The following is a 13,190-nucleotide window of genomic DNA, read 5'->3' on the forward strand; positions in this document are numbered from 1 at the left end:
TGTTCTAAAGGGCAGAGAAAAAAAGCATAGTTGGCCCAATAGCTCATAAGGCCCTTCTCAATTTAGAAGGCTCTTTCCTCCAGCCTGTGTCTCTCTAGTCTACTAAATTCACAGTGCAAAGAATGATCCAAACTCATTATATCAACTTCCTTGGCTCCTATATATGTTCAGATAGCTCATTAGCAATCCACTGATATGCTTCTCCTACAGGCGACCGCCTAACTGCCAAGCCCATAACGCTCCAGTTTTCATCTGACCCACCTGATCCTCTACTAGTCTTTGAAACTGTTAAATACTCCTTTGTTTAAATTATCTCTTCCATCTCTCTCAGGAAGACTGTTTCATTTGAATTTTCATCTCTCTCTCTCTCTGTCTCTCTGATTATTCTTTTTTGGGAACTTTGAGGCTCTATGCTTCTGGCCATCCCTTAAATACTGGTACCCCAGTGTTATTTTTATATATCTGGCCCTCCTCTCATTCTACCAATATTTTTCCTAGTATTTTCTGGAGTATACTCATCCACTCCTAGGCCTTGTATTGCTTATACAGTTTATCCCTGAACCAACACAGGTTCAAAATGTACCGGTCCACTTATATGCAATTTTTTTTATACATACACTACAGTACTGTAAATGTATTTTCTCTTCCTTATGATTTTGGTAACATTTTCTTTTCTCTAACTTACTTTATTGTGATATTGTGAGATAGCGTATAACATATAACATAATAACAAATAAAATGTGTTAATTGCCTGTTATTGGGAAGGCTTTTGCTCAACAATAGACTATTGGTAGTTAAGTTTTAGGGGAGTCAAAAGTTACAAACAGATTTTTGACTGAATGGGGCATTGATGACCCTAGCCTACCCTCATTGCTCAAGGGTCAACTGTGTATTACTGACTCACAAATCTGTATTTAGATTTCTTTCCTGGAGTCCAGACACAGATATCTAATCACCTGCTAAATATCTCTGCTTGAATGTCACTCATTTAATTCATCTGGTCCAAACTGAATTTTTGATCTTTCCTATTATAACAAATTCTTTACTTAGGAGTTCATACTTATAAATATAATACCTGTGGGAATGATACAGGGCAGGAAATTCTGGTCATATGTTTTCCTTCTTGAGAGATCCATATATACATAGATACATGCACACACACACACACACACACACACACACACACACATACACCCTTCAAGCAAATGACAAACCAGAGAGCGTTATTTTTTTTTAAAGATGGACAGGTCTAAATTTAAAGAGCTGAATTTATACATATAATAAAGTATGTATGTTAATCATCCCCAAATACCTGTATATGCTAAAATAAGATATAAGTGTACATATATATAAAGGTGGTATGGCTGGCTTTGTTTTGCCACAGAACTTTATGTTCAAATGAAATGCTATTAGGGAACTTACAGAAATAAAATAGAGAAAAGCATAACTTCTCTAGTTTAAAGAGGAAAAACATGAAGAGATGGGCCCCCATCTTCTGCTGTCTCTTCAACTTTCAAACAGCAGGGAGCCACTAGGGCACCTACTTCACACTCAAAAACTTGAATTATGCAAGGAGTAGATGGAATCACTTAACTAACAACTTCGACTAAAAGGTTTTTAAGTTGTGGAATACATATAAAATTATATTTTTACTAAAATTTTCACAAAATAAAGCATAGCTCAAAATTATAGAAAAGTATACTACAACAGGAATACAATATCTGTCTCTCAAAGTAATTTAGACTGATTTATAAGCAGTCAAAGTAATTTAGACTGATTTATAAGTCATTATATAATTTTAAAATGGTAAGTTTAGCTTTTTATTTATCATCTTACTTACAGAAGTCAAAGTGAAATCTTCATGGATACTTCCAAACAAATCGGGAGAAGAAACATCAACTGAAAGACTAAAAAGGAAGCAAGTAAGAGAACAGTAACAATTAAAGCACAAAAATTAACAATGTTAATATAATGTCATATATCTATTACAACTCAATAAAAAATGCAATGAACTTTATGTAAACTTGACTTTAAAATCTTTTGGTCAAAAATCTCATAACTCTCTGCTTTATATTTAACAATTAACAGCTCAAAGTAGACACAATAGGCTATCTATTAATACAGGTCATATGCTATTTGTTTTGGGTTTTCTCAATACTCAAATTAAATTTTTAAAAATCACCAAAGGGGGAAAAGACCCGAATGGCCAAGGAAATGTTGAAAATGAAATGAAATGAAATGAAAAAATGAAAAACAAAGCTGGAGGCATCACATTGCCTGATTTCAAGCTTTATTACAAAGCTGTGATCACCAAGACAGCATGGTACTGGCACAAAAACAGACACACAGACCAGTGGAACAGAGTAGATACCCTCAACTCTATGGCCAAATAATCTTCAACAAAGCAGGAAAAGAAATCCTGTGGGAAAAAGACAAATCTCTTCAACAAATGGTGCTGGGAAAATTGGGACAGCTCGGTACAGAAGAATAAAACTTGACCATTTTCTTACACCATACACAAAGATAAATTCAAAATGGATGAAAGACCTCAAAGTGAGACAGGAATCCATCAAAATCCTAGAGGAGAACATAGGCAATAACCTATTCAACACTGGCTACAGCAACTTCTTTCAAGACACGTCTTCAAAGGCAAGGGAAACAAAAGCAAAAATAACCTTTTGGGACTTCATCAAGATCAAAAGCTTCTGTGCAGCAAAGGAAACAGTCAACAAAACAAAGAGGCAACCCACAGAATGGGAGAGGGAATTTGCAAATGACACTACAAAGGGCTAATATCCAAGATCTATAAAGAACTTTCAAATTCAACACCCAAAAAAACAGATAAGTCAAAAAATGGGCAGAAGACACGAACAGACACTTGTCCAGTAAAGACATACAAATGGCTAACGACACATGAAAAAATGTTCATCATCATTAGCCATTAGGCAATTCCAAATCAAAACCACATTGAGATACCACCTTACACAGTTAGAATGGCAAAAATTAACAAGGCAGGAGAAAAACAAATATCAGAGAGGATGTGGAGAAAGAGAACCCTCTTTCTCACTGTTGGTGAGAATGCAAGTTGGTGCAGCCACTTTGGAAACAGTGTGGAGATTCCTCAGAAAATTAAATATAGAGCTATCCCATGACCTGGCAATTGTACTACTGGGTATTTACCCCAAAGATACAGATGTAGTGAAAAGAAGGGCCATCTGTACCCCAATGTTCATAGCAGCAATGTCCACGATCGCCAAACTGTGGAAAGAGCCGAGATGCCCTTCAACAGACATATGGATAAAGAAGATATGGTCCATATATACAATGGAATATTACTCAGCCATTAGAAAGGATGAATACCCAACTTTTGTATCAACATGGATGGGACTGGAGGAGATTATGCTGAGTAAAATAAGTCAAGCAGAGAAAATCTATCATATGGTTTCACTTACTTGTGGAACATAAGGAATAACATGGAGGACATTAAGAGAAGGAAAGGAAAAGTGAAGAGAGGTAAATTGGAGGGGGAGGTGAACCATGAGAGACTGTGGACTCTGAGAAACAAACTGAGGGTTTTAGAGGGATGGGGTGGAGGGATGGGTGAGCCTGATGGTGGGTATTAAGGTGGGTATTCCACGTATTACAAGGAACACTGGGTGTTATATGCAGACAATGTATCTTGGAACACTGCCTCAAAAACCAATGATGTATTGTATGGTGAATAACACAACACAATTAAAAAAAACCAAAGGGGAAAATAGCTAATAATTTAATATTGAGGTACAGATTTAAATTAATTGAAATGTTTTTAACTATCAGAATCTCCAGAGTGCTTTTCAAGCTCATTTACATAATAAACCACTTATAGGTGAGCTGAGTTAGGAAATTAGCTAATAATCAACAAGTGACCAAAGATACAAAATTGTAGGGGAGGAAATACTATAATCCACTGATCAAGTGATAAAATAGAATGATAATCAACACTTTAGCAGGAATTCTTTTCCTTAAACCTAACCAATGGATTTTAGAATTCATATGGAACAGTAAAAAAATGAAAATATCAAACAATATTTGAAAATAGAATCGATAAAAAGATATCAATCTTAATTAAAAAACAAAGTAATGAACATTAAAATAATACAAAAAGATATGAAACATACACAAATGAATAGAACAGAAAATAATGTTCAGAAATATAGAGAAAACCCTAAAGACTCCACCAAAAAACTACTAGAACTAATAAATGTATTCAGTAAAGTCGCAGGATAGAAAATCAATGTACAGGAATCTGCTGAGTTCCTATACACTAATAATAAAGTAGCAGAAAGAGAAATTAAGAAAAAAAAAAATCCCATGTACAACTGCACCAAAAATAACAAAATACCCAGGAATAAACCTAGCCAAACAGGCAAAAGATCTGTACATTGAAAACTGTAAAACACTGACGAAAGAAATTAAAGACCAAAAAATGAAATGACATTCCATGCTCATGGATTGGAAGAACAAATATTGTTAAAATGATGTATTACACAAAGCAATCTATACTTTTAATGCAATTCCTATCAAAATACCAATGGCATTTTTCACAGAACTAGAACAAGTAATCCTAAAATCTGTATGGAAGCACAAAAGACCCCAAATAGCCAAAGCAATCTTGAAAAGCAAAGCTAGAGGTATCACAATTCTAGACTTCAAGTTATATTATAAAGCTGTAGTCATCAAGACAGTATGGTATTGGCACAAAAATGGAAACATGGATCAATGGAACAGAACAGAAAACCAAGACTAAACTAATATCATATGGTCACTTAATTCTTTTTAAAAGATTTTATTTATTTATTTGACAGAGAGAGAGAGAGCAGGGGGAGTAGGAGAGGGAAAAGCAGGCTTCCTGCTAATCAAGGAGCCCGATGCGGGGCTTGATCCCAGAACCCTGAGATCATGACCTGAGCCAAAGGCAGACGTTTAACAACTGAACCATCCAGGCACCCCAGGACACTTAATCTTTGACAAAGCAGAAAAGAATATGCAAAAGGACAGTCTCTTCAAGAAATGGTGTTGGGAAAACTGGACAGCAACATCCAAAAAAAGAAACTGGACCACTTTATCACACAATACACAAAAATAAATTCAAAATGGATTAAAAACCTAAAAGTGAGACCTGAAACCATAAGAAACCTAGAACAGAACACAGGCAGTAACTACTTTAACACTAGCCAGAGCAACTTTTTCTAGATAACTTCCCTGTTGCAAGGGAAACAAAAACAAAAGTCAACCACTGGGACTACATCAAATTAAAAAGCTTCTGCCCAGCAAAGAAAACAATCTCAAAACTAAAAGGCAACCTACAAAATGGAAGAAGATATCTACAAATGACATATCCAATAAAGGGTTAGTATCCAAAACATAAAGAACTTATAAAGTTCAACACCCAAAGAACAAATTTAAAAATGAGCAGAACACATGAACAGGCATTTCTCCAAAAAAGACATCCAGATGGCCAAGACACATGAAAAGATGTTCATCATCACTAATCATTAGGGAAATGCAAATCAAAGATACAATGAGATACCACCTCACACCTATTAGAATATCCTTAAGGTATAAATTGGTAATTTGACAAGTTTTCCATGTTTGTGATATTCTTGGTATTGGTTTACAAATGACATATCCAGTAAAGGGTGAGTACCCAAAATATAAAGTCTCTCAGTGTATAATGCTACTGTCTCTTTGAGACTTAATAAATATTGAACTGTAGCTTTTCTGTGATTTGATGTTATATATTTAACGCGATCCACCAGGAATTTGTATTGTTAATCAATTTCCTGATACTGTTGATTTTAAACGTCTTTCCTTCCATATTGTTTTGTTACAATTTCTGTTTCAGACACCACTGAATTCTAATACAAAGTGTTATGTATTTCTGAACTTTTCTTTTTTTTAAATTTTATTTCATTTTATTTTAAACTCCACATACAGTGTTATTTTAGTTTCAGGTGTACAATATAGCAATTTGACAGTTCTATACATCGCTCCTGCTCATCACAAGTGCACTCCTTAATCCCCATTACCTGGTTTTATAAATACCAATTTATACCTGTTAGAAATACCTTAAATGGCATTTATTTCAGTATTTTCTGTGTCAGAGCATTAACCTTAACACAGAAGTTACATATGCCAAATATCATTCAATAACATTCAGATAAATTACATACTAAAAGATTCTATAGAATATTATAAAAGAATTATTATCAGAATTTGTAAATGTTAAGAATCAACATGTATCCTCTGAAGCTCAAATAACTAAGCCTGACCCAGACTTAATTTTACTAGAAAAATTAGTCTTTAACAAGAGTATAGCTAATTCTCTAACATCAGAATGTTAGAGAATTAGCTATTACTTCTAAAGGTCATCAACTAGGAATTATATATCTATTATATATCTTAATTTTCATTACTATTTATAAAACTTGTATATATTATTTATAAAACTTGTTGCTTTCAGTAATTAGTAACCAATCAGGTCTTCAGTTTGCTCAACATTTTTCTAGGAATGCTAAAATGAGTTCAGAAGATGAAGAAATTATATACAAATACAGGTCAAATATATAAAAATATAATTTTAATATATATAATCTATCTCTCTTATTGTCTTAGTTTATAAGACCACATATAAAACATTGGTCTGCATTTTTAATCCTCCTAAATGCATCAGTGAGATTAGTTTCAGTTTACTTACTGTGTAGTATCTACATCTGCATCAGGCTTAGTGCTCAACTGTTCCAGACAGTATATAAAAATCTAAGTCAAAAATAAGAAGTTTCAGTAACATGATTCTTAGATATTAATTGATTTGGACATTAAAAATAACTTTCCGTAAATAAATTCCTTTTATTTTTTTAAGAGAGTGTATGCACATACACTCACAAGTGGAGAGGGGTGGGCAGAAGAAGAGAGAGAATCTTAAGCATGCTCCAGCGCAGCATCAGAGCCTGACACAGAGCTTAATCTCATGGCCCTTAGTTCATGACCTGAGCTGAAATCAACAGTCGGATGCTTAACCAACTGAGCCACCCAGGTGCCCAAATAATCCTATGTAAATAAAAAAACCCAAATATATACTAAGTGATATTTATGTATGTATGTATGTATATCTCCCAGAAGTGATAGAATATCCTGTTATGTACACAAATTAAGTGCTGAAAGATTTAAAGCACCTATGTTTTGATCCAACTATAAATTCCTGAATTTATTTAAGGAAAAAGACCTTTTCCTTCCTTTCATCCACTCAATTGCATGCTCAACTTTGTTATGTTCTGACAAAGCACTAGTCCCAACCAAAGAACTTCACACTGTAGACACAATGTAAACAACTATCATGTCATTTAATTTGTGCTGTAACAGAAATATAAGTAAAGTAAGAGGAAAACACACAAAAAAGTATAATATAAAGTATACAAAAGTATACTTTTAAAAAGTATATAAAAGTATAAAAGTATATAAAAAGAAGTATAATATAAAGGGGTATTTCTAGAACAAGCTGGAATTAATCCTACCTTGAACTTTGTTACCTTACTTGCCATAAACTATTACAGACTCAGACAAGATGAAAAAGAATGTTATACATATATTATTAATAGGTGGGAGTTTACTATAATTTGCTTTATTTCAGGTTTCAGGGCATCAGTGCTTTTACATATTACCTGCATGATATTGATGCTGAGTTGACAAACCTCCTCCTGTGTTTTAGGTTGTTGAAAGACCTATAAAGAAGAATTTTGATAAGTTTTTGGACTTCACTGAGAAAACAAAATTTTGTGTTTATGAAGCTTGATATAAAAAGAATCACACATGGGAAACTGCTTCCAGTGTGGGTAACCTTAATCTGAAAGGGACAGTGATAAAGAGCTGCATTCCAGGCAGTGTTTCTGGCCTGAAAATACACTGGCATGGAGCAGTCTGAGAACATTCAGGTCAGTCATTCTCTCTGTATACAAAGTGCTGATGATTCCAATTACTCTACCTATAACAAATTCACATTTTAACTTGTCAGCCTATCATGGAACCAAGATTGACACCCTATGCAATTAAATGAAATAAAACAAGCAAGCAGCTGAGGGAAAAGCTCTCTTGTGCTGAAATGACTTATTTACAACTGTGATTCCCACAGGTTCCTGGAAAAGACTGAAACAGAAGTTGAAGTTAATGGAAAACTTACACTGGCTTCTCCTGGCTTGCACTCTAGAACTCCTTTAAGTGACTGCAGAGAATGTACAATGCACTGCTCAAACTGATATGGCTGAAGGAAAAAAAAATACATTATCTTAAAATTCAAAAATAAGCATTGGCTATTAAGATATAGAACACTGCGATACAGATGGCCCTTCTTTTCACTACGTCTGTATCACTGGGGTAAATACCCAGTAGTGGGATTGCAGGGTCATAGGGAAGCTCTATTTTTAATTTCTTAAGGAATCTCCACACTGTTTTCCAAAGGGGCTACACCAACTTGCATTCGCACCAACAGTGTAAGAGGGTTCTCCTTTCTCCAAATCCTCTCCAAAACTTGTTGCTTACTGTCTTGTTAATTTTGGCCATTCTCATTGGTGTAAGATGATATCTCAATGTGGTTTGGATTTTAATCTCCCTGATGACTAATGATGATGAACATTTTTTCACGTGTCTGTTAGCCATTTGTATGTCTTTACTGGACAAGTGTCTGTTCATGTATTCTGCCCATTTTTTACGTTATGCTGAGTAAAATAAGTCAAGCAGAGAAAGTCAATTATCATATGGTTTTACTTACTTGTGGAGCATAAGGAATAACATGGAGGACATTAGGAGAAGGAAATGAAAAGTGATTTGGGGGAAATCAGAGGGGGAGATGAACCATGAGAGACTATGGACTCTGAGAAACAAACTGAGGGTTTTGGAAGGAGCGGGGTGGGGGGTTAGGTGAGCCTGGTGGTGGGTATTAAGGAGGGCATGTATTGCATGGAGCACTGACTGTGGTACATAAACAATGAATCTTGGAACACTGAAAAAATAAAAAAAAAATAAGAGATATTGAACAGAAGCAAATAATGACCTAAGACTCTCAATTTTACAGATTTATTGAAAGGAAAACAGATGCCAACAACTCAACAGATAATCTCTTAGAAATTAAGATTTAGATTTGGCATGTTTTACACTTGATATCTAAAAATGAGTAAATCTTGAAATTCTAAAATACATCTACTTCTAGAACGGAAGTCAGGTATAAATAAAATTTTCCTTCAAAATTCTACTGAGAGGCAAATGACCTGATAAAGAACAGATGTAACAAGTTTATATTTTATTATTATTATTTTGAGAGAGAGAAAGCATGCTCAAGAGGGGGAGGTAGGGGCAGAAGGAGAGAGAGAATCTTAAGCAGACTCCACATTCAGTGGTGAGCCTGATGTGGGGCTCCATCTCACGACCCTGAGATCATGATCTGAGCTGAAATCAGGAGTCAGATGCTTAACCAACTGAACCACCCAGGCGCCCCAAGAAAATCTTATTTTTAAGCAGTTTAAAGATAAGGTTAGTAGGAAAATATTTTTAAAAAGAGGTGCCCCACAAATTCATATTTTAAATACTACTTCCAGGATATATTCTGAGCTCAGTCTCCTAGATCTTCTACATGTCTGGAACTGCTCAAAATTTAATGTTACTAATATTATTCGTAGGAGGTCTATGATCTTTAATTCCAAAGTCATTACAGTTATTTTTTATATACACGAAAAGAACAAATGGGAACTCAGAGAAAAATTGATGATGATGATGAGGAGGAGGAGGAGGATGCTGGAGGGGAATCTACTCCAACTAAGACAAAGAAGACTTAGTGAAAACATTTAAGCTGACATTTGAAGGGGAAGAGGAGTCAATCCCTTAAAAGATAAGGGAAGGGGGAGATGAGCTCAGGGAGGCAGGACAACATGTGCACAGGCCAGGGTGGGCAGAGACCAAAGGGGCTGTGGAACCACAAGAATAGCAGTGCACTACAACCACTAACCGTGAGCTTGGCAGTACAAGATGAGGCTAAGGGTCTGGGTTTCACTTAGGAGCACAAGGCCACATAAGGCTCATACATCAACTGAAAAGCTATGTGCAAATGCTTCAATTTTTAAAAGAGATTGGGGGAGAAAATGGAACAGAAGGGATACCTATATACAAAGATGATTCTTTTTTCTTTTTTTTTACAAAAAGGAACCCACACTTAATGAAAGCTAAAATATTGCCTCAACCTTAATATCATTTTAATACTCCACTTTGAAACCACAAGAGGGCGCCATAAAAAAACTTCAAAGTACCCCCAAAATAAATAAAAATAAAAGCATATAGTATGAAATACCAACTGCACAGAAGTATTTCAAGAGTCAAAATGTTTGGTAGATACCTGACCTTATCCCTCCAACCTACCTGCCTCAAAAGTTGGGAAAATCTAAGATGTTAAAATAATAATAGAATTAAATCCAAAATTCAACTGTGGGCAAATTACATGTTGATGTTCATATGTAGTTACTTAGATTTCTTGCATTAAAAGCTGAACTAGATTTTCTTAATTTCTTTTTATATTTATATTAATAGAGTAAACAGGGAATACCAGAGAACTCTAGTAGTGTCAGTTAAAGTGGGAGTAAAAGTACAAACATCTGCTATTTCTTTTCTCTAACAAGAAACAGTACTATCTCTGCATATTGTTAGTGAACCAACCAATTTAGCTGACTAAAGGAGTTATCACAAATCATTCCAGTTCTTAGGAAAGAGGAAAGCTCTCAGAATTGAAAATTTTAAAAAATTAAAAAATTAAAAATTTCAGGGAAAGAAAAATATATTACTATTCTAAAAAATGTTACTGGTACTTTGGAAATGTTTAGAAGATATAAATTAGTAGTGTATAATAGAATTTGAGACAATTTAAGTCATTGTTCAAAGTTTTAAGAATTTTACAGATGTTAGGTTAAAATACTCAAAGCTGGAGCTTCAACTTTTACTCTATGCACTGATTCATCTTTTTTTCTGAAGTGAGGTCCATGCTGACTAGCTTAAAACACGCTCAGCTTTATCAACACTATTATGTTAGCATATCTCTTTACCAACATCTGCTATAAGATACAACGGCTGACACCAGAAGTATAACTTTCTGTGGGTCATTCATCTACAAAGTTTAGTCTTCTACTTGTATTTGTGACAAACATGAAATTATTCTATGGTTACAGTTTCTTAATATTATAGTTAAACTTTAAATTGACTACAAACAAGTCTATAGTGACCATTTCAAAATATTTTCAAAGAGGTTTAACTACTATAATCAAACAACCAAACTTAGATATGGCAGCCACCACATAAGCACACGGCGGGACCCAGATGTGGCAGTTATCATGTAACATTCACCAGGACCCAGATTCAGTTGCTATCACATAAGCACTAAATGGGACCCAGAGAGGTAAAGTGGCTTAAGAGTGTATGGCTATTGGATCACCTGACTGGCTCAGTCAGAAGAACATGCAACTCTTGATTTTAGGGTCCTGAGTTCCGGCCCCATGTTGGGTATAGAGATAAATAAATAAACTTAAAAAAAAAAAAAAAAAGATTGCATGACTATTATGTGACAGAACTAAGGACTGAACTGGGATTCTGTACCCTTTCTGTTGACACAGTATGTTTAGTCACCAATTCTGTAGAGATGTGACCTTTTTTTTTTTTAGATTTTATTTATTTATTTGAGAGAGCGCACGGGTGAGAGGTAAGAGGAGGAGAGAGAAACTGAAGCAGAGTCCACACTGAGCACACAGAGCCAATCAGAAACATGGCATATTAATTTTAGAGTCATCATCTGTTCAGATGAGAGTCTTAGATTTTCAAAATAATTTTGAAAATAGTTTTCATGATATACCATGTTTTCACATCTGTTTCATGGATTCCCACAACGATCCTGTAGGTGGGTGTATCAGTTAAATTGACATTCAGATGCTAAAACATCGAGGGCCTTTAGACAAGGTGGGCATTTCTTTTTTCTCTAACATTAAAGAAACAGAACTAGTGTGGCAGCTTAGTGATGGAGTCAATACGAAAGGCTCCTTCTGACTTTCTTCATTGTGATCCTTATTGTGGCTTCTGTCTCTGGATGGCCTCATGATCACAAAAAGGCCACTCTAGTTCCAACCACCCTGGCCTTATTCCTGTCAGGGGAAAAGTCCAGCACTTTCTTAGGAGCGAGATACAGCTGACCAGTCTTCCTACATCTAGTTGACTAGAATTTATTCACATTCCTATCCCAGTGGAGGCTGGAAAAATGCAGGTTTTGTTGTTGTTGTTGTTTTGCAGAGCACATAGTTAATCCCAACAGTTTCTGTTTTAATTTAGAAAGAAAAATGGAGAAAATACATCTGGGGAATGCAGTCAGGTTTCTGCCTTCATCTACAAAGTTTAGTCTTCTAACTTGTATTTGTGACAAACATGAAATTATTCTATGGTTACAGTTGCTTAATATTATAGTTCAACTTTTTAATTGCCTGCTTGACCTATGTATGTATCTGGAGAGGTTTGCTGTTATTGTTGTTTGTTTTGTTTTGTTTTGGCTTAGAGGCCAGCACCAGCATTTCTTTCTATTCTATTTTTCTAAAAAATTCAAGTTACTGGGTAACTTAGAATGAAGCACAATCCATTTTAAAATGTAATGCAGACAACAGTGACACACGATGAAGAGTACCCTAAAAGAAATCACAGTTTTTATTAATTTTTAAATATTTGTGGTTAGTGTTAAGCAAAACTGACTCTGAAAAGGAAAACATTAAGAAGTTTATTTTTCTATTTTTCTATATATATAAATTACATATATAATTTATATATATTTATACATATATTTTTATATATTTTCTATTTTTATATATTTCTATATATAAAAATATTTATATTTTCTATTTCTATTATTATTTCTATTTCATTATTTTTTTCTATTTCTGAAAATGATATAGAATTACAATGCAGAGAATATATGCTTATTTTTTAATTAACATATAATGTATTATTTGTTTCAGGGGTACAGGTCTGTGATTAATCAGTCTTACACAATTCACAGCACTCACCATAGCACATACCCTCCCCAATGACCATCTCCTAGCTATCCCATCCCTCCCACTGCCTCCCCTAGAATATATGCTTAT

General features: G+C 34.5%; 1 protein-coding gene across 5 annotated transcripts in view; it reads right to left on the reverse strand.

Annotated features, from left to right (window-relative positions):
• The window catches only part of EXOC2 (exocyst complex component 2), a 254,314-nt gene that overhangs the window by 92,194 nt on the left and 148,930 nt on the right, over nt 1-13,190 (reverse strand). For all 5 annotated transcript variants that reach the window (XR_004383127.1, XM_032861440.1, XM_032861437.1 and 2 more), the window contains 4 exons: nt 8,219-8,299; nt 7,704-7,763; nt 6,740-6,801; nt 1,841-1,907 (listed from right to left, as the gene is read on the reverse strand). Coding sequence is in view for 4 of the 5 variants with exons in the window: in XM_032861440.1 (XP_032717331.1) it covers nt 1,841-1,907; nt 6,740-6,801; nt 7,704-7,763; nt 8,219-8,299 (270 nt within the window). In the remaining variant the exon portion in view is untranslated. The remainder of the gene's footprint in view (nt 1-1,840; nt 1,908-6,739; nt 6,802-7,703; nt 7,764-8,218; nt 8,300-13,190) is intronic.

Source organism: Lontra canadensis, unplaced genomic scaffold (genome assembly GCF_010015895.1).
Source record: "Lontra canadensis isolate GAN:19392208 unplaced genomic scaffold, GSC_riverotter_1.0 scaffold21, whole genome shotgun sequence".
In the NCBI taxonomy this organism is placed as follows: Eukaryota; Metazoa; Chordata; class Mammalia; order Carnivora; family Mustelidae; genus Lontra; species Lontra canadensis.